General features: G+C 40.2%; 1 protein-coding gene across 1 annotated transcript; it reads left to right on the top strand.

Moving 5' to 3' along the window:
• The first annotated feature begins 8,380 nt into the window (after positions 1 to 8,380).
• LOC135465863 (uncharacterized) lies at positions 8,381 to 19,558 on the top strand. Its single transcript, XM_064743230.1, has 3 exons — positions 8,381 to 8,589; positions 11,061 to 11,109; positions 17,443 to 19,558. The coding sequence occupies exons 2-3, from the start codon at positions 11,086 to 11,088 to the stop codon at positions 18,097 to 18,099; spliced, it is 681 nt and encodes a 226-aa protein (XP_064599300.1). The 5' UTR covers positions 8,381 to 8,589; positions 11,061 to 11,085; the 3' UTR covers positions 18,100 to 19,558.
• Positions 19,559 to 26,473: the final 6,915 nt, after the last annotated feature.

The raw sequence follows: 26,473 nt of genomic DNA on the forward strand, positions 1-26,473 counted from the left end.
ATGCTTCCAATTTTCTTAGCCAACCTATCCATTGAAAGCATTGATGAGTTTTTCCTGGGTATAAAAATGAAGACATCTATCTCATGGTTCTTTTCTGGCTGTTATTTTAAGGAGACTGTATTGGAGAATAGTCACATATTTTTGATTTAAGTAATTCAAACTGATAATTTAGTACTTTTTCTCCAATAGCTGACTTCACGACCATCAATATCATGCAATTTTCTGGAAAATAATTAATTTTCCTAGCAGTTCCATTTCCGCCTGAACAATGAAAAAATAATGATCATTTACACCCTTGGTACATGAAGAGGACCAATTTGCAAAGTTGATGCAAAACAGGGTATAAGTCAGTGTCATGGACATGTTTTGGCGGGAAGTATTTGTGGGCAAGGAAATAACAACATTTAAAGCAATGATAAAGTCTTCAATCTTTTCACATGTTTTCAAGGTGTTGATTCAAGCATATTCTGAAGGCATTATTCTGTGCAGACTGAAAAAAATTGTACTTTTTGTGAAGCCCAGAAATTGTCCAATCCAACCAGTGTAATTTTGTCTCCAAAGTCATAATAAAAATGTGCATAAAAATGTGTGCTGAAAGCTGGCCTTTCATATGTGAAAAGTTTGAGTAAATAAATGAAATAGTAGGTCTCAGAATTGATATGTCAGATTGATTTATTGTGTGTTAAATACAACAGTGCTGCACACTATACCTGTTGATTTTGAAACGAGAATGATAATAATCTTTTTGATTGAGGAAGTATAATGAGTATTCCCCTCTCAAGCAAAAGTGGTCAAAAGACATTTAACAATAATAACACACCTGACACATCAACAATGTCATGCTGGCTTCCTCTCTGACAGTAAGTGGAAAGGTCTTCCAGCAACCTGTGGATGGTCGTAGGTGGTTGTGGGTTTCCCCCGGGTTCTGCCCGGTTTCCTCCCACCATAATACTGGCTGCCGTCTCAGTGAAATATTCTTGAGTACAATCAAATAAAGAAATAAACATCAACAATGCGGTCACAACATTGTTGTGAAATACAAATGTAACGAGCAACTGAGTTGCCTCCCTTGGCATACCAGGTTGATGGGTTAAGAATTCGAACAGCGTCAAATGAAGTTCGTACCAATCCGAGCCTGTGCAACAGGGTGGAACTCAAATACATGGGTTGTGAAACTTACTGATAACCTTTATAAACACATTGAAACTCAAGAAACATAGGATAACTGTGGTCAAGGCCTAATAAATCAATTATGTGACTTCCCACCTATCCGTGGGAACATTTACAGTAGAGTGGTGGTTTAGGGCAACCCCCACTCAGATCACCCAGGCATGCATGGTACCTTATATGTCAATCTGTCCAGTTTAAGGCGAGACTGTGGTGTTTTAAACCTCTGCTCTCCACCTCAAAGCACATTCAAAGACTGAGGTTTCATAAATCTCGTAAAATAAATTACCACAAAAGTTGTTACTATCCAAACACCATTTTCTAAACGAACTTGATAGATCGTAAATTCTCGGTTAATTCTACTGATGCAGGCAGAAGTACCACATTTATGATCGCCTACATGCTCGTACTCTTATTATTCAAAGCATCTTGGGATCATTTATTTATTTCATTGGTGTTTTATGCTGTAGTCAAGAATATTTCACTTACAAGACGACACCGAGTATCACGGTGGGAGGAAACTGGGCAGAACCCGCGCAAACATCTTATCATCATTATTTAAAGTCTGATGGTCTGGTACTACACTGTATTTCCAGGCTTTATGATGGAATTATCAAATACAAGTATCTTTATTTACTTTCATCTTCATTCATATACTTTCAATTATTAACAATTATATTCATTTGTATTATTTATTGAAGTAAGTTGAACTGTTACATCACCAGGTGTGCTGGTTTCCATTGGACCCAGTGTCATTTCTCCACTCACAATCACTGGCCAAGTCAAACATATTTGAGAACTGGTGTGTGTTAGGATGTTATACCAGATTAGGCGTATATTCGATTTGAACTCATAATTTTAAGCAAAGCAGTACCATTATTTTGTCAATTTCTCGACACATTTTTAAAAAAAATCACAGCAATTGACATTCTGCTCACATTTTCTTACATTCTGTTGAAACATTGTGTGTATACAGGTTAATTTGAAATATCTACGGGACTCCAATCTATCGTCATCCAGTCAAAAAAATGAATTTAAAAGTGGATGATTATCTCCTTTGACGGATATAAAGTTTTCCATTTTCGTCATACATGGCCACAAAGTGATGTTTGCCGTGGCCAGACCTGAAGCAGTATTCAGGACCTTCTATTGTGTACACCCGAAGGTCCGCGTTCCTCCAATATTTCTCATCATGCTCTTTTAACAGAGTTATGCACCCTTGCAGCAGACGACGCAGTGAAGCAGATTCTGGAGTATCTTCAGTTCCCTCATTGCCACACAATTTAATTATCTCTCTTCCAATTGTTCGACTGTTTATAGTCTCCACCTCTATCTGTACAAAGACAATCATGGATGTGAGTTGCCACCAAAACAAGCAAGAACAAGAGAATACTAATTAAAGAGCTTGAAATATAACAATCATTGATACCACGATTTAATACACACACAAAAAAGTTTCCTGATTTTCAGGCGACTTTAAATAAGCATCATGGATTTATAGTCTTCATTTGTTTTGATTCTTTAGAATTTTGGCTTATGCAATCCAATTTTTACTTTAGGATTAAAGACAGTAGACTATAAAAATTGGCTCACATTAGACTTTTTGTCAGGCTATGTCACACTCATCTGACTTTGTCACATTTGTCAGGTTGTCTCACACTAATCTGACTTTGTGACATTTGTCAGGTTGTCTCACTCATCTGACTTTCAGTCAATCTTTGTCAGGTTGTCTCACAATTATCCCTCTTGTCTTACACTTATTTGCCTTTTTGTTAAGAGGATTGTCAGGTTATCTAAAATTTGTGTGGCTTTTTGTCCTGAGAGTTGTCAGGTTTTCTCACACTTACTTGGCTTTTTGTCATGAGAGTTGTGAGGTTGTCTCACATTTGTCAGGCTTTTTATCCTGAGGGTTGTCAGGTTTTCTCACACTTACTTGGCTTTTTGTCATGAGAGTTGTGAGGTTGTCTCACATTTGTCAGGCTTTTTATCCTGAGGGTTGTCAGGTTTTCTCACATTTATTTGGATCTTTTGCCCTGAGGGTTGTCTCACATTTATTTCACTTTTTGTTATGAGGGTTGCTGGGTTGTTTCACACTTATTTGGCTTTTTGTCCTGGGGGTTGTCAGGTTTTCTCACATTTATCTGACTTTTTGTTATGAGGGTTGTCAGGTTGTCTCACATTTATCTGGCTCACATCAAGAACATGCATCAAATATATTCATTAAACATGCTGTGTGTATACAAAGATCAGAACCCTGATGTAATGGCCCACCAGTTTGGTTGGATTGTGCTCCTTTGCTGGTGTCGTCCACCATGATTTCATCCAGTCCATCATTCTTGCCATAATGGAACCCCTGCAATGAAGAAGGGGTCTAATATATACCGTGGGCAATAAATAAAAACAATTTAAATACCGAAAAACAATAACCCTCATGGATTTGCAGTTATTCAAAATGCCTATAACACAAGACTTGAAGAATCTTGTAGAAGCATACATGATGGTTGCCAGGTTTAAGACTGGAAGGAGCGACTGGATGCCAAGGCGATCGATCATCAACTTATTAAATACCTATAAAATTCCTATGTGTTTGGCATCGGTCGAGCCGATAATAGCTGGATTTGAACCCGTGACCTCTTTTGTCAAGAGCTTTTGACCTATGAAGTAATGTCTACCTGACGACGGAAGACCTACATGTAGCCATATAGGCGTGTAAGGGTCTGTATGGTGTGGAGCAATATGTGCCTACAAAGTGGTTATTTATTTATTTGTTTTACGTCGTGCTCAAGAATGTTTCACTTATACAACGGCGGCCAGCATTATGGTGGAGGAAACTGGGCAGAGCCTGGGGGAAACCCTGCCAGACCTTCCCATGTACGCCTACAACGTGTGTAACATGTAACTGTATGAACCTGCGTTATAACAGGCATTCATGTATATAATGTTGAAATAAACCTTTAAATTAATATTTATTCCATAACTCCACGTGTCTGGGCACAGAATATAAACAGACCTTGACAATTCTGTATAACGCAGGCCTACATTTACGCTGGTCCGGAAAGGTTGTTGATGATGGGGGGTGGAGGGGAGGGAGGGAGATGGCGTATCCGTGAGGGACCGTACGTCGTTGACGCCCGTGGGTACAAACAGCTATGGTCAGTTCTGTACTACACTCAAATTTATAATGATTCTGTAAAGCGCCACCACCCCCACTACACACGTACTCGCTGCTTAAACGTAGTATCACAGTAGAACAAAACAACGTATCGAATAGCTCTAGAATTCTACACACATTTTCATTCCACATTCATTTTTGACTGCAAATACTTACATGTGCGTCCGCCCTTGTGTCTGTAAGCTGGTGGTTTGTCCAGCAATGTCGATACAGCAACCAATGCAGGGTGTATATTTAACCCGCACAATGGAATTCCCGTAATGAAATGAGGGGAAATACCCCATGTTGCTTTTACTTTCGGTTTTGCTATGAAGCTCTGTATACTGCTCTTGTCACATTGGTATTTCAGGCCTATACATGTGCTGTAAATGACCTGAAATTTACTGTTTTTGATTTTGCTCTATTTTGAGAGCACTGTTTATCCTCAGAAAAGGTGTTTGGAAGTTTGTTTGGAAGGAAAGTTAATATCATGTCGATATCCTATCTAAATCTAATCTATCACTATCTGCCCTCGACACCAGGATACCTAGGCATGTAGATATATTCAGCCAACCGTCATATATATACTTATAGGCAATCATTTCGCCATACACCGGTATTGCAGTGTAATATGGCATGATAACAAGAACTCGTTGAAAAAGTCAACCGAGAACTGTGTTTGTATAAAAGATATACGCGAGTTCATGTCTACATGTATTTATAAAGATTCTGGTCTAAAAGACCGTCCTATCCATATTTTGCAGTGTATAGGCCTTGGAAGGGTACGACTGTACATGTACATAGGCCTATATATATAAGCCTACATCTGACCCTTCTTGTTTCACTTTCGCTGTAATGTTACATGATGAGACGTAAAACTATGATAGCAAACGTCAAACAGGCTTACAGTGCTTGTGTATGGTCTCAGGCTCTTTTCATTGTATTTTACAAACGTATACATGACGTTGCAATCGTGAAGTCCATTATACAAATGGCATTCACCATGGTGACATATCTATTCACTGCAGCTAGGCCTATATCTGTTACATCTGGCGCAGTTTGCGGCTGATTCGTAAAATACACCCGAATTGTGTATTCGATATGATAAGCGTTCAGGCAGTATGTTCTTTTACTTATTTGATCGGTGTTTAACAATTTTTCACTTACACAATTGCGATCAGTATTGTGGTAGGAGGAACCGGACCGAGCCTGTGAGAAACCCACGACCATCCGCAGATCGATAGCAGGCGTACGACTGGAGAGTAAGCCATCATGCAGGAGCTAGACTTGAACTCACAGTGACCGTATTGGTGTGAAGCTCTCGAGTCTAACGTGCAGTATGTGACTGAATGACTATCGGTTTACGTCACATTGCCAGTATATTACGGTGGCAGTCTGTAATGTGTAATGAGGTTCATTAAAAAAAGAAAATAAAAAAACAATACGGTATACTAGTACTTCTGAGTTGGCTTGTTTATTTTCAAGAATATTTTACTTATTTATTACACGTCGGCGGTTTGCATTATGGTAGGGGAATCCACGACCATCTGTTCTTTCGACCAGTTAAATTCGACGGGTCGATTCGACAATCGCCTCGTGTGAACGCAATTTATAGCTCATTGACCTTGAGGACAAACACGTTCACAAGATTACTGACTAAATCTGACCATCATGTAAAATGTCAGGTTATGGGGATGGATCCTCCTCAGGGACAGGATGCCAAGTTATGGGGATGGATCCTCCTCAGGGACAGGATGCCAGGTTATGGAATGGATCCTCCACAGGGACAGGATGCCAGGTTATGGGGATGGATCCTCCTCAGGGACAGGATGCCAGGTTATGGGGGTGGATCCTCCTCAGGGACAGGATGCCGGGTTATGGGGATGGATCCACCACAGGGACAGGATGCTACGCTATGGGGATGGATCCTGCTCAACGTCAGGATGCCAGGTTATGAGGGTGTATCCTCCTCAACGTCAGGATGCCTGGTTATGGGGGTGGATCCTCCTCAGGGACAGCATGCCAGGTTATGGGGATGGATCCTCCTCAGGGACAGGATACCGGGTTATGGGATGGATCCTCCACAGGGACAGGATGCTACGCTATGGGGATGGATCTTGCTCAGGGACAGGATGCCGGGTTATGGGATGGATCCTAATCATGGACAGGATGTTAGGTTATAGGAATGGATCCTCCTTAGAGACGATGCCAGGTTATGGGGATGGATCCTCTTCACAGACAGGATTTCAGGTTATGGGATGGATCATCCTCAACGTCAGGATGCCAGGTTATGGGGGTGGATCCTCCTCAGGGACAGGATGCCAGGTTATGGGGATGGATCCTCCTCAGGGACAGGATACCGGGTTATGGGATGGATCCTCCACAGGGACAGGATGCTACGCTATGGGGATGGATCCTGCTCAGGGACAGGATGCCAGGTTATGGTATGGATCCTCCTCATGGACAGGATGTTAGGTTATAGGAATGGATTCTCCTCAGAGACGATGCCAGGTTATGGGGATGGATCCTCTTCAGGGACAGGATTTCAGGTTATGGGATGGATCATCCTCAACATCAGGATGCCAGGTTATGGGGATGGATCCTCCTCATGGACAGGATGTTAGGTTATAGGAATGGATCCTCCTCAGAGACAGAATGCCAGGTTATGCGGATAGATTCTCCCCAGGCACAGGATGCCAGGCTATGGGAATGGATCCATCTCAGGAACAAGATGCCAGGTTATGGGATGGATCCTCCACAGGGACAGGATGTCAGGTTATGGTAGTGGATCCACCTCGCTTTAACGTTTACTTCCAGAGTTCACGTCCTCTAAACCATTAGCGTGCAGGAAATTTGACCTATCAGCTTCTCGGAAATTTCACCCATCAACTTACAAAGGTTCTGACCAATCGTACAAGAAAACTGATCCGCAATTATGGTATATATATAGTGGGATTTTCTCAACAATACCAGATATGTTTAATACATCTCCTATACCACTTGGTGTTATGTACAAATGGAATACGTTCATTGACATTTGTGGCATTTAAGGATGATGAACGATGTTACAGATATAGGCTATGTAAGTAGATAATGGTACATTTGGTTAACGCGATGCCCCGATGTCCACTCAAGCCGATAATGTCCTCTCACTCTCATGCTGGCCGCCGTCGTATAAGTGAAATATTCACAAATGAAATAAATCAAATGAAAAAATCAAGCGGATAATGCGTAATGATGTCACCAGATATGTTCAAGACTTCGTTCCTGGGGAAAAAAGCATGCATGCTGCGACAACACTTTTCTTAAAAAAGAACTAAGATCATGAGTGCAACACATAAAGAAGACCTTGGATACAAATAGAGCGTAATTAATTCAAAACAAACAACTGCACTTCGATCGCTTTTGCTCTTCGATAAGATCCGGAAGCACGACGTCAGTAAGACATTCACGCTAGTTGGCTGACATCCGATCTTCGGCTGACAGACATACTGATATGCAGATATAGACCTACAGACCAACCTGCAGGGCTTCTATATTGATTCTGCGCATTGTATAGGTAAATGCTGAAGGCTATTATCATGTATACATTGGCATGCTGCGATATACATACATGTTTAGTGTTTGTGATGTGCTAACCAAAAATATACAGCGGTATATTAACTGACAGGCTTGTTAAATGTTATAATGTAGCGAATACACGTGACAAACTTTCGGTCTAAAAGGCGCGTTATAGAGCAAAAGCCGGTGGGGGGGAGGGGGTGTATTCTGATCAAGTGGCATTCATAGGCCTACATACCCTTATGTTTGTCCTTGACGCTTACGTCACTGTATAAGCTTGGACAAACACTGTCTGCATATCTAACTCAAAGTACCTACAAATGTATACCATACTACAGTTAGGCCTACATGCCGACAGAGCTGTAGGGTCTGGCCAAGTATCTGGATTGTGCGCATGCTCGCGTTTTTGTTGGTCGCGTACGCTGCTGGCGACACATGGTGTGTTGTCATTGACAGAGACCAGCTTGCTGATGCTGTTTACCGCAAGCCCTGTCAAGCTGAGGGAACGGGTGTATGTAGGCCAGCCTCATTCACCCTACAGGTAGAAATAGAAGGCGACTCATCCGCGTTACACGGCTACTTGAGGAGCCACTATCCGTTAATAGTTGAATGTAGATGTCAGTATACGTTCGGGACAGGTAGGCCGCTATACCCTGTGCGGGATTCGAAGCTTGACTTATGGCAGGATTATGTGTTTTGAGTAACGGCAGGTAAGTTCAGCAGATTATTGTAGGGATTAAGTTATCACTAATCCACATGTAATGTTTACGTACTTGTTCTATATTCCATTCCACAATATCCTTTAAGAAATGGGAAAATTACTATGTGCTGACATGCCTTTAGGCCATATGCCCTACGATATCGCGATTGATACGTGTCGTCAAACTACTGTATAAAAAGATAGGCTCTGCGACAGTTCATCACCCGGAAACGCTCCGAAGAAAGCTGGTCATATAGCTGTGCGAGGAAAGAAATTTATGGGTGGAATATTTGCTTGTGAGGTGCAAGACAACAAACATTCGCTCATATCACCTGAACCAAAGTACAGGCTACGCCTTATCTAATGTATATGTCAGCGTTTCAGTTGTCAGGGTTTATCGTACCTTGACCATTTGAAGTCCATTACCCTCCTGCAATCTCTTAATCTGCAACCAACCCCTCCCACCTTCAATTCCCCCACTCACCCAACCAGCCTCCCTCACATTCGTACGTGTATGCATGTGTATATGATGTCCACTTGACCTTTCATAGAAAAACTGCTCAAAAACTATCTAAGCTCAAACACACCTGTGACCCACAACTCTATAACGGGTGGTTTTAACCGACCGCTATATATGCGCGGTTTATTTAATGTGTTCAGACGATAAAGATTAGAGAAAAAAAAGGTACCCGTAAAATTTTGTCATTGATTAGAGTAAAGCTGGCAAAGGTATTTGTTATATATACGCCACATTTACTCCGTGGAGTTACACAAAATACCGACGAACGGCTATTTCCACATTTTTTGTGTGTGCAAAATGTTTACTGACACTTATGTACATATATATATGTATGCATTTGCAGTTGTGCCTCGTGGATTAGCAACAGCCTTTTCAGAAGACCTTCAATAAAAGGGTTTATCTTATACTTGTATATTAGTACACGTGTATGTCTGTACACATTATACACCTGATGCAATGTACGTGGGTATCATGGAACGTTCTCCCAGTATGGGTACATTGATGGAATCTATGTACATAATGACCATGCCCTATTCACTAAGAGGCTATAGTAAGTATGTAGCTCAGTTATATAAAATAAGGTGAAAGTTTGGTTTGATGAAATAAAGCACTTGACCCAGGTTTCCAAAAACTTTAACCGCACGTTACAATATAGACCTAATGTTGAATTGAAACCTTGATTCACACCAAAGCGTTACACTTATATCTCATTTAAATATGGGGTCATACTAGTGTCAGTGTATACAAATGCGACTAACGTAAGCCTACAGCGCATGGTCATGTGAAATCACTTCTGTGGATTGGAAATGTATAGATAACCCTCTGATTTATGCGAAAAATAAAATCTTTTCCGGAGAACTTGTTTTCTGGAAGCAGCCTATAATATACGTACGTGATCCATTCCTATTTGGTTGCTGTTTTACACAATGTTTTGGTTGAAGAATTTGGTCAGGGTTTGATGGAGGAAACAAATCAGGTTTTTGTGGAGGAAATCGTTATGGTTTGGGTGGAGGAAGGTAGTTAGATTTGGGTGTAGGAAAGTCATCAGGTTTTGGTGGAGGAAAGTAGCCAGGTTTGGGTGGAGGAAGGTCGTAAGGTTTGGGTGGAGGAAAGTAGGTAGGTTTGAGTGGAGGAAGGTAGTCAGGTTTGGGTGGAGGAAGATAGTCAGATTTGGATGGAAGAAGGTAGTCAGGTTTGGGTGGAGGGTGGAGGAAGGTAGTCAGGTTTGGGTGGAGGAAGGTAGTCAGATTTGGGTGGAAGAAGGTAGTCAGGTTTGGGTGGAGGGTGGAGGAAGGTAGTCAGGTTTGGGTGGAGGAAGGTAGTCAGATTTGGGTGGAAGAAGGTAGTCAGATTTGGGTGGAGGAAGGTAGTCAGGTTTGGGCGGATGGTGGAGGAAGGTAGTCAGGTTTGGGTGGAGGAAGGTAGTCAGATTTGGGTGGAAGAAGGTAGTTAGGTTTGAGTGGAAGAAGGTAGTCAGGTTTGGGTGGAGGAAAGTCATCAGGTTTTGGTGGAGGAAATCGTCAAGGTTTGGGTGGAGATTTTGATGAAGGGAAACTTGTCAGGTTTTGATGGAGCTGGAGAAAATGGTCAGATTTTTCTCACTGGGTATATCTGACACACCTCCACTGCTGTAGGGAATAAATAAATGCTTCCGTAACACATACATGTCATGGCACAGCGGCGTGAGTGAACGCCCATTAAGGAAACACACGGCAGGAACAAATTAGATGTATCACAGCGGCGAACATGGCCAACCCAGATGATGTCCTGTGATAGTTGTTGTGCTTTTGGACCAGCTGTGACATTTATGATGTTTTAACGGTAGCTTTTCCCATTTTTGGTATGCCAGTTTACGATGTGCGTCAACTGTGCTCTGACTGGTGTGGAGCATATCCCTTATGTCATGGAAATGAGCTAAGTAATATATGACATAAAATACAATATTTTTTGCTTTTGTACAGGTATTGCACCTGATGGAGACATAAAATGACAGGCAAAGCTAAATGCCCGGTGAGTATATATGTGTGTATATATACATATTCAGTACTTAGTGTATAGTGATATCTGCCTGAAAACATTTACATAAATAGGTCTAAAACTGAACATGACTTTTTGAGGGAGGCAGCTGTACGATACTTCCATGCAGGGACACTAAATGCACCCGTTTCAGGAATGTTTCTTCAGAACTATGTCAAGCATCTCTTCATTTTCAATGAATTACAGAAAGATTTGGTTATGTATTGAAACGAATTGAATTTTTATTAATGGAATTATAAGTCTATACATGCTTTTCATTATGCACGACACGCAACTGTCATATATAATTAACAAAATGTAATGGATCGAGGGGACAGTAAGTACAGAGGAAACAGTGGCGTGTCATACAGGCGTGAATTCGGTTTCCATACGTCCTATCTTGTCAACGGACCGCCATGATCTGCATAAAACTCTTTTGCGTTAATTTTTCATATCGGTCTTTATGTAATGTGTACAGTTATATCTATACCCAAAGCTACCCAATAGACAAACCATGCGTGACCTTAGACTGAAGATTAGATCTGCACACCTATCCGTCTAACAGTAGCAAATGGATACTTTGATGGTGGTGCCCTCTCTAATGCCGACACGAATGGCGGAAAGCTCGACGCCAGATGTCGCTGTATTATATTGCTCATCAGGATGGAATGTTAAGCTTATATGCTTGAAAGCGGCAAGTATCTGAGCAGAAATCGAAAAGCTCTACGTACATCATGTTGCCGGAAAGTAGTAATTGAACTTAAATATCGAACATCTGCGTGAGATATGTAAAGGATGGATTGTATGCATTGGTGCAGAAAATTTGATCCGCATGACAACAGTTAAGCATAATGGCATGTGACATTGCTGGCTCAGATTGTTAAAGCGCGGACTGGCTGCGACCATCAGGCTCTTGACCAGTGAGATCAAATCCTACTCTCGCTGCATGTTCCGGTTGCTTTAGGTAAGGAGGTATGCCATGTATCTGGTGATGATCGGTGGTTCACATCAGCCGATCTGAACTCCTCCACTTATAATTACCTTGTCCACCCTCCTGTAAGCGAAAAAATGGTAAGACACCAATCCAATAAATGAATAAACCAACAAGTAAATATATATATATATATAGGGGTTTATAATGTACCTTGTGCTTTGAATGAGTGAGTGAGTGAGTTCTTTGGGTTTAACGTCGTGCTCAACAATTTTTCAGTCATTTGACGACGAGGGAATCCTTAGGGTGTATGTAATGTACCTCCTTGTTGCAGGACGGATTTCCACCGCTTTTTTATCTAGTGCTGCTTCACTGAGACGACTTACCGAAGGCAAGTAAGCTGCCCCGCCCGGGCCATTGTACTGATACGGGTCAACCAGTCGTTGCACTATCCCCTTCATGCTGAACGCCAAGCGAGGAAGTTACAACTTCCTCTTTTTCAAAGTCTTTGGTGTGACTAGACCCAGGATTGATCCTGGATCCAGCGTTCCCGAAGCGGACCCTTGTGCTTTGAAGGACAGTTGATATAGATGATAAATTTGTCAGCTTGTAATAATTCTCAATTTCACATGACAGAAAAAGACAAACACGAAGCACTCATTACGTTGCGTTCACTTAACCACCACGGCTACCAGTACTGTAGGCATTACGTCGTCATGGTTGCCCACATCTTTATATCTGAAACGTGTGAGTACATGACAGCGACATCGACTTGACATAAATGACTATGCACTAAATATCTTTAAACCCCATCACTATTTCTCGAAATTTTCATTCAGTCGCCGAAGCCGTCGATATAAATGTAGCGGAAAATGTCAAGGTCATATCCACCTTAATTAGGGCTCAGTATAAATCTAGCCTGTAAACATCTATAGGCATAAATGCAATATAGAGATGTATGTTTACACCAGCGATACAAAATAAGGTAATTTTAGCACCTAAAGTTGCCAAGAAAAAACTGCCCTAGATGTAATTTTGTAGCAGCCCCCGAGTAACGTTTGTCCACATTTCTTATAACAAAGTAATTCGACTCCTTTTTTTGCGATATAACCATCTATGATCTGTTTGAAAAACGCACTCGTACGTTTACATCACACTAGCAATTGTTCTTGGGATTAAAAATTTTACGATATAACCATATATGGCCTGTTTGAAAAACGCACTCGTACGTTTATATCACACTAGCAATTGTTCTTGAGATTAAAAATTTTGCGATATAACCATCTTAAAACTGCATCCGCAGAATTAGCTGAAATGCACCTCACGTAGTTTTGGGAGTTGGCCTTGCGATTATTGGCCAGGAACATCCATTTTGGTTGATGATAATTGGTATACGAAGGTTTGATTCATAGTAAAGTAATGTAAAGCAGTATACATGTACTTAGTGCATGAATTTAGGATGATTTCCGTAATCCGAAAACGAGCACGTATATCACAGGCGAGCTAACAGATGTCAAACTCCAAGTCTTACGGAGTTATTAGTGAAGCCATAGTGTAAGTTTTCGCCAACGGTTTTGAACTCTCTGAATTAGTCTCTGGTAAATCAAAGAAGCTGTAAAAACTTATTCAAACGAGAGAACACTTGAACTATAGTTCAAGATTTTCTGCGTGAATGATTGGCCAAAAATGAGAGACATGGTCGTCTAGACACATACTCCTCTCGTACACAACTTACACGGAGACGTCATTCCAAAAAATAAAAGTAACTACTGCTGTAACTACTATCCGCAGGTTGCTGACAGACCTTCCCACGTACGGTATTTATTTATTTAAGTTGATGAAGAGATGTGTATTTCTATACAGATATAATATTTCGCCACAATATGGCTGAAATATTGTCGATGTGGCGTTAATGCATAATCATTCATTCATTCAGGTATAATACTGTCAACATTTACTCACCTGCATGTTTAGCCTTTTACTCTTACTCATTCACTTAAGGTGTATTGTTATACATGTATGGATGGGAAATTGATTAAAGGACATTTAAAAGAACGTGTACATCGCTGATGAATACCGATCAATACCATGCTCATGCTGCACTCCCAATCCCCCATACCCAGTCACCACTTCAACATATTTGATAGAACGGCATATTCTATAGAAGCCTGTTAACAAGACCTTTGTTTAAATACTGTAGGCTGAATAAAGATAGTAATTTGTGCACATGGATGCTTCAGGTTTAAACTAGAAACTTATAAACTAGAAAATTAGTATCGCTCTTCATTGCGTTGGGTATATTAGGCTGTATGCTCCAGTATGAATCTTTCCTTTACTTCAGTTTTTTTTATTTCATTTATTTGATTGGTGTTTTACGTCGCGCTCAAGAATATTTCACCTATACGACGGCGGCCCATATTATGGTGGGAGGAAATACCGTATTCAGTTGTTCACTGTTTTGCCTTCAGACAGTATTACAAACAGTTTATCACTCACACATGTACCCCAAATACATTGTCATATTCTGCCTGGTGCTTTTCACGGTGAACTTGTTAACTGGTATTTGGGAAGCAGATTAATTGATTACTCCACATTGAAAGATTAAATTAGTTGTTGACAACACTTACGATGTATTCATGTATGTAATTATGATCACTGGATGGTATTGGAAATCATGCATGAAACAGTAACCCAGTATATTGGCTGCGTGTATAATTATAGCATAGAATAAAATATTTACACAACAAACGTACATAAGTTTTAAAGTTTTCTGCAGGCAGGAACATCACGTGAAGTCTACGATTACCAAGACTGCTGACTTGACGTAAAATAGCTTGTAGACGAGTATAAGCGTGCAGATGACGAGGCCAGTCAGTAATAATAAGGACACATCTTGTTCACTTTCCAACAATACGCACTCAACAAGAGCATTTGACTGGACACGTAATATTAGTTCTAGGCGCATAGAAATTGCAAACACATGTTCCAAGCAAACGATGTCATGTGCTGTCACTTTTAGTCCGTTCGTCTCTAGTTGTATTGCGTTTTATTGAGTTGTGTTTACATACACAACCCGGGCAACCTGTTAAGGCACCCATTTCGGTTATATCACCCTTAAAGTTAAACCTGTAATGCTTGCAGACAGATTGGGCCTAACCAAGACGCTAGATAAATAGAAATCTTTTGAACTTGGTAAATACTCTGTACTTAACGTACCAGACAGGCTGTTATATCAGTATGCAGCCTGCGTGGTGTTGGGTATAAGCTATATACCATGTGTGCTGCGCGTCTCCTTGTGCAAAAATGAATAGCTCTTTTATTAACGACGTCTGCACGGCCCGCATATACTCGTATATAATGCATTCAATATATAGGGTATACATAAACCGACAAATAGAACCTTTCATCGCATGGATCGCCATACACTGTGTCATACATCCTTACACAGTTTTCTAAGCACTGTATACGGTGCTTTTATATGTGTCACGACACTACAGACGCTACCTGCTCTGTAAAATATCTATTTCATTTATTTATGTTATTGGAGTTTAACTGTTTGCTCAGTAAGAACTTTCAACTTTCGCGATGGCAATTAGGTTTGTTGTTGGGTGAGTACATTGCGACCATTCAACAGGCACAGGACTGGTTGGTGTTTTACGCCTTACCCAAGAATATTTCACTTATATACGATGGCATTCTAAAATATAGATGTACCTACTGCCTCCCCATGAGATTACATCTCTAACAGACTTGGGCGCCATACTTTTTACAATAGCCACGTCGAAAGCATTGGAGATGACTACTTTATGTAAACAAATGCACGCGATGGCGAACATACCGAACTGTTGAACAGTGCGCCATTTACAGGCTTCGTTGGTTTTATCATCTCAGTCTATGCTCAAGCTGAACCATGGCAATTTAAATACATTTACACACTTTCCGCTTTATTTTGCATAGCAGAATTCACAGGGGATACAACAACACTTATTATGAGTTCTTCACCATGTTTTCAACGCTAGATAATCCAAGGCATAAGCTGACATACAGGACTTTTACCATACCCAGTCGATTAGACTGCAATGACATCTCTTTTCTCACATGCCGCACGAAGAGCGGTGACCTGCTTTGCCTTTAACTCTACAGAAACGCCACCGCTGGCCTTGGCATACGCGTTTACTACATCGAACTCTCTTTTCATGTCGTCTTTCGTGGGCGCCGCCATGTTGAATAAGTTAATATTTATTAGCTAATATGTGAGTAAATAGTTCATTTTTATTTTCGATGTTTTGGATTAATTCAGTCGAGGTAGTTTCTTGAATTTATACCATTGATATATATACAGATTTAGACTCAAGGAATCTGAAAATACTTATTAAATATCTGATACTCCTCTATCAACAGTTATTGCCAAATTTTGGGGAAAATCACTGCGCTGATGGCGCTCATCTATACACGAGCCTTGTCTCGGTAACGTAGGATCACGTAGAACGGCGCGTGATCTCGAATGATACGATGGTAGCCAGCATTATGGTGTGAGGAAACTGGGCGGAAACTCCGCGGGGAAACCCACGGCCATCCGCAGGTTGCTGTCAGATTTTCCTACATAAACGACCGGACGACGAACATCAACGAACTCGGAGGCTCCTGAATCATTATGCCTCGCTGGCACACTAAAACTCGGCCACGAAAATGTATTGAGTTTTTGGCGTTAAACTACTATGAAATAAATGTATAAATAAAGCTGAAATTACAACTTCATTGGTCAAATATCTTTCGGCATATGATCCTCGAAATAAAGCAATTAGGAAGTTCATTAATCTAAGCGGCATTCAGTGTGAAAGAGTGTTTATAAGAACGATAGAGAAATACACTATATGGTATTATGGAATAATATATATGCAGACATGGCCAACTCGAAAAGAACATGGGCAAAATTCTCATTGCTACGACTACATGATAATACACATTCTGAACTTGATACATATAAAGCATGCTATAGGTCTGGCTGAAACTTTCTAGAAAAAGGCTAAAGAAAAGGTTTTATACAACATTTCATATAAACACATGTGAATGGTTAAGTTGCTTACCTTTCATTCGCCACGACAGATTCATTCGCGTGGTCGTCGGTGCTCTCTTGTGTTGGTCTTGCATGAAGTTCATTGTAGACCACTTGCCTTCCATCAGTATGTCAGATGTGGGATAGTTTGCCGGTAACTCGCCAAAGATTATGGTTTATTTCTTGGGTGTGGCTTGAAACAACAGTCGAATAACTGAATAAAAACATATAAACGTTTAGCATAAAGTAAGTAGACCTATGCAGCTTGTGTTAAATGACGAACTTTTTTATAATATATAAAGTTTTCATAATAATGTATTATTTCATATTTGCATTTCAGGTGAAGGATTGTGGGGAAGAGATAAAACAACAGGATTTCGAAAGAGTGATCGAAAACACCCGTGAATATGGTAACCTGAGTGATGTTGGAGAAACCTTGCTCCGAGCAGCATCTGATTATATTCACAGAGAAACTAATTACGTTTGGAAAAACGCCAAAGTGGCCGTTTTGGGACCAGACCTTCAACTTGTGTTCGTTTCCGGTTACCAGTCCTATCAGATTGTGGTTACCCTTGACAACAATGCCTCAGTCAACGAATTCTGTGAGGAAAAAGGCTGGAAGCGGATGAACCGTCCAAACAATGACGTCACACGCATCACGGTTTGGGGTGACATCAGAGGAACTCTGACTGATCGTCTGCTTTCAGTTCTCATAACTATGATTCGTGATAGCCAACAGGTGGTAACGTCGGATACTATAAAGAAAACGAACGCGACCGGACTACGTTCCAGGTACGTTCCAAACGGAACGGGAAAGGTCGCCAACGACATGGACAGGAACGGAGACGTAGTCAAAGATCACGGGCACAGCGAGAAATGGACATCAGGAGGGAGGTTCATCAGGCGATCCTGCAAATGCCTGGCTTTATCAGTCTTTGCTGGTCTGGCAGTAACTCTGTCCCTTACGGCCGCTATGGTGTTTGTGTACGGGGTGTGATTGACTAGGGGGTCCGTCCACGATTTATCATGGATATGTCACATTCTGTGGGCACATCCCCGTGAGGGCTTCACGTCTATAAGACATTCACAGGAGACGTAACATTTGCGTTTGATTAAAATGGCTGAACGTTTGTCATTCCTTGATGCAAACTGGCGCCTGTTGACACCTCACGAGACTGTGAGAATTCTCCTTCCTTGTTTACAGTTACACAGTACATCTCGATATATTGTCAATCTGTTTTGGTAGAAAAGACCTCATGTAATGAGGCTGAATCACCATGCCAGGTGAGAAAATGGAACCGGATATATTTTTGTAAGTCAAGCTGGATATTTCTGTTTTGTATAAGACAGAGCATGTCTATGCTTGGATACTTCACGTCATCGAGAAACGAAGCTACACCAATTTTAGAGGATTTGGCCTTATGTGCATTGCTTGGACCAAGGCGTTTATAAGTAGTTTCTGAAACAATGGAGATACGAAATAACAGCTATACAGTGCATCATCACAAAAAATGTTTTATGAATACAAACGTGGAAATATGGCAGAAACTCTGGATTAGGGATGACTGGAAAAGTGGTTATAGGCCTACCTTTATATGTGCCCAGTTTGTTTGTTTTTCTGATTAGAAAGGGTCGTTTCTTGTTTTCTTAAGTATAGAGTTGTGTGTTTCGGCTTTGGTAATCCGATGGTGAAATAATACATAGGCTACATTATGAAATACCATAGCCTCATGCCTAAACATTGAATTCAGTTTATTAACTATAAGCTTATTTTTTTGATTGGTGTTTTACGCCGTACTCAAGAATATTTCACTGGGCAGAGCCGGGGGGAAACCCATGATCATCCGCAGGTTGCTGTCAGACCTTCCCACATACGACCGGAGAGGGAGCCAGCATGAGCGGGACTTGAACTCACAGCGACCGCTGGTGAGAGACTCCTGGGTCATTACGCTGCGCTAGCTCTTTAACCTACTGAGTCAGGGAGGCCCTTATTAACTATACGCATGGCAACATGTTCCTATAAGCATGGCAACATGTTCACGTAAGATGGCAACATGTTCCCGTAAGAAGGCAATATGTTAAAGTAAACCTCAGAGTGGTCATAGCACGTGAGGAAAATGCCGATAGTTTATATTCAGTAGCAATATAGTTAGGGTGGGAAATGGAAAGTGTCTGAGCAGGCCAAAGTTTTGTGGCGTCAAATTTACATGCAAATTTTACCGGAGACCGTAAATATGTATATAGGCGCTACTTCTAAATTGTACCCAGTGCATTTTCGCCGAGCAACGAAGCAAGAAAAGGCATAATATATTGATCAGATAATCTTTTGTGACATTTTATTACCAAAACAATATGAAAAACGTCCATTTTCTTCATGTGCATGTGTACATCAATCACTTTCGTTTTCCAATAAGAAATAGTCGTTTAGGCAAAAAAGAGATAAATATAATGTACAGCGGAGTATAGATATATATTATATAATAACATTATATATATATATATATATATAATTTTGTAATATAAAATAGAAATAATGGGCACAGCGTATATATATTGTATATATAGTTTCGTCTTTTAGCAAATGCAATCAGCACGAAGCACTTTTTTTCTTTTGGAGAACGCATTTACATCTATATGCTTAAAATTCTTGTACAAGTGTCATGTGAGCAATTATACATCTCGATAATGTTCTTTATTTCAGCAGTATCTTTCGTTTTAAAATGCATTTTGCGCTTTATTTGTGTTTTTAGTTTACTTCAGTTGACTTGAATACCGAAATTGGGGAATGTTATACTGTTTCTGTTATTATTTTAGCATGGGTTCGCACAAACAGGATAAGCCTCCAATTTTCGTCATCCGACTGCACTGTGGTTGGCATAGACTTTCACCCTATCTCACCGATTCGCTTTGCGGTGTAAATGCACTAGTCGTCTGTTGTTTTAAATTCACTGTAATATTTTTGCTAAATTGAAGACCCGGGATAAACTTTCGTATTGCCTTGTAAAAACGTGTATATCATCGGTATACTAACGTGTAACACGTGAATGAGTTAACTGCACATACAGATTTCTTTTTCTGTTTGACACAACAATAGTTCATTTGCGTTTACACAAAGCTCTTTTGTCTCAGCAAATGCTATCGTGTCAAGCGATACTATATTTAACGGGATTATGGGATGTGGATTGTCCACCAACAGTTGTTACGTTAAATTGACTATGCAAGTAATATACAGCCTTAAAAGAAGAATAAGGCCGGTTTAGATGAACTGTATTATGTGTAGTTCTTAATGTGCGATTCCATGGGGACCTGCAGTCTGCCTGATACAAACTGATTCCACAAAGCCAGCCATGGTGTTGACTTCATAAGTCCAAATTTTAAATATGGTTTTAAATGCTTGTTTGAGGTCTTAAAAGTTGGAATTGGGAACATTTAATGAGTGTTACCAATACAGCAAATTCAGTCACTTTTTGTACCTCTGATAGGGCTAGGATAATGAAGTTTGCCATTTTGACTTAATTGAACAAAAGGGCTTCTTCATTCACGCCATTCCCTTACCTTAATTCTGCTCGTCTGTATTTGCATATATTCGGGTAAATTGGGACTATTAATATTTTCATGGATATGTAAGTGTACAAATAGTGCCAGAGTCGTGCACTCGAGATTAATGGCAATGCTTATCACAGTTTTAGACCCATGAGATTGTAGTCCCCATTAATTGGACAAATGTGATCCCGGTACAGACTGGAGCGTACGTTTGATATGACGCTGCAGTACATGTGTATTACGTCATCACTTCTGTAAGACGGAATGGAAAGCGTGAAATTGCTCGTGATATGTGGTGCATACTCGGACCTGGATACTTCCATGCCAGAATTGCATCTAGTTTAAAAACCAGGGCACTATACTAGAAGTAAGATTGCATTAATTAGAAAATCATCTGCGATAAATGTTGAAAGAAAAATTTTGTTAAACATCGTGATAATATTTTATGTTTTTCCATGCCCTCAAAACAGTCTTCGGACGGATTGCATTTTCGTCGACTTAATTGATTAATCCGTTCCTACTAACAAATCTAACGAATTCATGATAGCGAATTATTTCGGAATCAGAAACGGATTAATCTGTGGGATGGACGGAAATGCAATCCGATGCCCGTCATGGAACGGATTTAATGGAAGATTATTTTTGAGGGTATATATATTGGGGTAAAGTTTATAAAATGCTATATATCTACAAAGTTGTTGATTTTCACTTTCCTGGTTATAACATTACAAATTTTATGAAAATAATATATATTAACAAGAATGTATTATTAGGGTATAGAGAATTATTTTGTTTGATTTGTGATGATATGGAAAAGAGTATGGCTTTTAGCACCCAAGAACTTGTGTTGAGTTTCTGTGTTTGGCACATGTACACGTACGCGTTAACCTGCAAATTTAGAAAACAAGCCAACAAAATATTCAGAAGATAACAATAAAAAAAATCTTGGAATTTTTACATATTTTTTTTCTTACCATTTCTTATCCCAGAAAACACGTTTTACCCTCTTGTGCAGTTCCAGATCTAATATATCTTGTAGCCATTATAATATCATGGACTTTGACATATAATCGGGACTGTGTTAAAACAAATGTAAAAGTTGCGCCATTTTTTAATGCTTGTAAAAATGACTACTCAAAGATTTCCTTAGTTTTCTAAATGAGAAAGAAAACGGTTTCTTTCTTATAAATAGGAGTCACAAGAGAATTATTTTCCTGCATTTTCTTTAAAATTGACGAAAATCTTCTGAAAAAAAAACAAATATATATATATATATATATATATATATATATATATATATATATATATATATATATATATATATACGCACTTACGCACTCAGCATCTCGAAAGATGATCAGTTACATGCTGAAGGTCGTATGCTCACTCTGATTTACTTAACCCACTATAACATAACAGCCGTCGCATTTGTGAAATATTCTATATTACACTTTGCTGAACACCAATTCATGCACATAAGTTTTTCCACATAAGCTGTCAAGGTGATTTAGAAATGTTAGAACAGCCAAAACCGTTTTGTCTACTTTCAGCATTTCAATCAGATGCTGTCTTCTAACCGGTTGACATGCGTGGTTCAAAAAGTCGCCATTGATCTTGAACGAATGACAGTGAGAAGATAGTCTGCTTCATCCGCTGTGCAAATTACTGTAGTGAACCAGGATTCCTTTATCAATGGTGCCAACAGTATGAAGTCGGTTAAAGAGGCCAACTCTGGCACATGCATTTAGCTCACTAATAGTTGACCAACATTTCATTTTGCCGCATGGAGTTCCACTGAAGAAGCACTATGAATTTGTCAGCATTTAGACCGCATTCTTGATATGAATCAAACAAACCAAACATATAGGTATATACATGATCTTCTGTTCCTCACCAACTACAAAACCTGTTGTTATAACCTCACTGGCTAACAGCGTAACCTTCCATTGTAACCTCACTGGTTAACAATAGAACCTTCCGTTATAACCTCACTGGCTAACGACGTAACCTTCCATTGTAACCTCACTGGTTAACAATAGAACCTTCCGTTATAACCTCACTGGCTAACAGCGTAACCTTCCATTGTAACCTCACTGGTTAACAATAGAACCTTCCGTTATAACCTCACTGGCTAACAGCGTAACCTTCCATTGTAACCTCACTGGTTAACAATAGAACCTTCTGTTATAACCTCACTGGCTAATAATACAACCTTCCGTTATTACTCGCAGACTAGTCATCAACCTTCCGCTATAGCCTCGCTGACTAACCATGGAATCTTTTGTTACAACCTCAATGACTAATTGTAGAGCCTTTAGTAATAACCCCACTGACTAGCCATAGAACTTGTCGTAATAACCTCAATGACTTGCCACCGAACCTTTTGTTATAACCTCACTGATTAACAATTGAACATTCTTATGTAATCTCACTGACTAACCGTGGAACCTTTTGTAATAACGTCACTGACTAACCATACAACCTTCCGTTATAACTTCACAGATTGATCGTAAAATATTTTCTTATACTTCGTTCACTAACCGTAGAACCTTTCGTAATAACGTCACTGACTACTCACAGAACCTTGTTATATAACCTTGCTGATTTACTATAGAACCTTCTGTTATAATCTGACTGACTGACCATAGAACCTTTTGTTACAACCTCACTGACACCGTAGAACCTTTTTTACTACGGTCACTGACTAACCATAGAAAACCATTAGTTTTCTAATTACATCACCGACTTATCATAGATTCTTCTGTTATAATCTCACATATACAGGCAAACTAATGACTAATGAAGAAACTCTCGCCAACAAACGCCTTTCCATGACCGCCGTCCAGAATACACAAACACAATGTAAACTGCCACTGGTACACATCACTTGCTACTTGCGTTAATTTTTATACCATTCCTCTACGTCTTGAATAATTATGGCGTCACCCAGGGCCTTGGTCTTGGTCTCGAAAACAAGTTTATGGAGGTTAACATTGCGAAATATTTATTTATTTATTTGATTGGAGTTTTACGCCGTACTCAAGAATATTTCACTTATACGGCGGCGGCCAGCATTATGGTGGGTGAAAACCGGGAAACCCACGACCATCCGCAGGTTGCTTGCAGACCTTCCCACGTACGGCCGGAGAGGAAGCCAGCATGAGCTGGACTTGAACTCACAGCGACCGCATTGGTGAAACAATGCGAAATACAAAAAAATGTTCTGACGGCTTGTCCTTTGTGATGACATGGGCCCCCAGCATGTCGATCTGTATAGCTTGCTGTGTTGAGCGTCAATTCTATAATGGCCGTGAGCACATGGTGTGCAGGCGTGGAATATAAATTGACAGCGTGTACGATTACTTGAACATACAGGTCTATTTGAGGTGATTGGCATATTGCTTTGACTTGAATAACAAGAGGTGCAATACATTTGAGGTATACCGCACTGAGAGACACGCTTGGATCAGCCGACTCAAAAATCTGAATAATTTAATGGAGCTAATTCCACTGAGTCATATCATCTGATCAGCTGATTCAAGAAACTCATCTGGTTACATTTTGATTCATTTGGTTAGTCGGAAAACTCACAGGAGTTGTCCATGACTCAGCTAACATAGTTATATGACTCAGTTTTCTAAGTCGAATTGCGCCATTGAATTACTCAGATTTTTGAGTCAGACCCAAATGTTTCTGTCAGTGCGATGTGAGTTTTAACGGAAATACAATTCTAAACGCCTGAATTTAAATGTTAAATGCTGAATTAAGAATGTTTGTGTTCTGTATATAACAACTAATACATAAATCAGTTGTAAAAAAACTAACTAAAAAGTAAATTCATTGTTTGAATGACTGGTGCTTACATCTAAAATTTTTCTTCCTTCACATTGTCGGTATCTGATATTTGCTGGTTAAAAACGAACAACAAAGTTAATATGCATGCCCGTATAGAAAACCAAAGTGAACTATATCCATTTTCTATAGCAGATATTTATAGCCTCATAGTGAGAAAGCAATTTCATTGATTTTATTCATTTCAGCGCAGAGCGTTTAAGACTATAGGCTGATGAAACGTTTCCCATTTACGCAATGAAGATTAGGTCTATGGGTAGAGGAAACGGGAGAACTCGGAGTAAGCCAGCACCTTTCGTCAAGCACCTGCTGACAAACCGGCGGAACCGCGGCATGGACGGGCCAAATAAAGACTTTTTTTATAAACTGTGACGATGTGCAAATAGAAATCGTAGTTGTGCCAATATCCAGTAAACAATTTTTTTTTGGGATGGCGCCAAAGAATAATTTTCTTTTTTAGTGCTATACTGTTGCTATTTACAGACTTCTCCATATATGCCTAATGATCAGGTGTAAGGCACTATGGCTTAACTTAGATCGAAATTGCGTATTTTCTATATTGATTGATTATCGCTGGACCCGTGGTATGCTGTAGAGCGGTGTCATACTAAAGCTACAAGAGAATGGGAAAGCATAATTATGTTTACATGAATGAGAATCCGCGATACTCGGGAAGAGGTGAGAAGCTGGGTAGGCCAACCGTAATCGGCCACTCGTCCCCTCTCCCCCACCCCCTAGCCATCGCAGACGCGAAAGGTTGACCGTGCTTGTGCCCTCGTGCTAGTTTCCCATAAATATTAGCATAATTTTTCTTTTCGAGTTGGCTCAGTTGGTTAGCGCGCTAGCACAGCGTAATGACACAGGAGTCTCTCACCAATGCGGTTGATGTGAGTTCAAGTCGAGCTCATGATGGTTTCCTCTCCGGCCGTGGGTGGGAAGGTCTGTCAGTAACCTGCGGATGGTCGTGGGTTTCGCCCGGGCTGTGCCCGGTTTCCACCCACCATAATGCTGGCCGCCGTTGTATAAGTGAAATAAACACGAATCAAACAAAAAAATAAATAAATAAATCTTTTCCAGTTCACATGGTGCAAATGATGCGCTAATGGCACCGTCCTAGCGTCGCGTGGCGCGAGACGAGATGCTGTCATCTGGCTTCCATGTCATATGAATTTGCAGGCCTTCAGAAAAATGCGTTTTAAAGCCATTTTTAATCCTCACTCCCACTCTCAACCTCAAATAAATAAATAAAAAATGAAATAAATTTTAAAAATCACGATTTCAAGAAACGACATTGGTCCTCATTGGCCTAAGGATGATTGGCTGCAATCAGTGAGAACCCAGTTCACTTCTAGAAAGAGAAACAAAACGTACAAATTAGTTCACTGCTCAGGTGGCCAAGTGGTCAGAGCGTCCTCCTCACAAAAAATGTGTTCACTCAAATATGACCAGCCTATGTAGAATTTGCACCAGAGATATCGTATCTAAAGTATAGCGGCCTATCAGCGTCAGTCCTGCATGCCTTTAACTGCGATCTAAAGTGCAATTCTGTGGAACAGGATATACGCTTAGGTAAAGTGTTGACCAAGCTTTATATACATGTACAAGGTCACGGCGGGCGACCTTGTATCCCCGGCTTTATAGTCGCCATAATATCTTTGAGTTTGTATTATGGATAGTGATGTAATATTTTAGACTCGTTGGAAGGATGTGTGTGTGTGTGGGGGGGATTACATGCATACATATATCCAGTGCCAAGCGGAATCTAAACCGCACCCATACTGATAGCTGCTTAGGTATGCGTGTCATAAAACCATACCCCCAGAGCTTGTCACGGTTCATTGATTTAAGTACCTTTAGTCTTAACACTATTATATTCACACGGATAGTGGATAACAGCAGTGTGTGTTGGGAATAGCTTGGGGTGAGGGGGGTAGTGAGTCGTCGCAGAAGGGGAGAGGGGTGGGTCCTAGGTAGTA

The sequence above is a fragment of the Liolophura sinensis genome, chromosome 5 (genome assembly GCF_032854445.1).
Source record: "Liolophura sinensis isolate JHLJ2023 chromosome 5, CUHK_Ljap_v2, whole genome shotgun sequence".
In the NCBI taxonomy this organism is placed as follows: Eukaryota; Metazoa; Mollusca; class Polyplacophora; order Chitonida; family Chitonidae; genus Liolophura; species Liolophura sinensis.

What these genes read in the sequence shown, in the direction of transcription:
- LOC135465863 (XM_064743230.1), top strand. Translation starts at nt 11,086, where the DNA reads ATGACAGGCAAAGCTAAATGCCCG. An exon ending in CAGGCAAAGCTAAATGCCCG is followed by an intron (nt 11,110 to 17,442) that starts GTGAGTATATAT and finishes TTTGCATTTCAG; the next exon opens with GTGAAGGATTGTGGGGAAGA.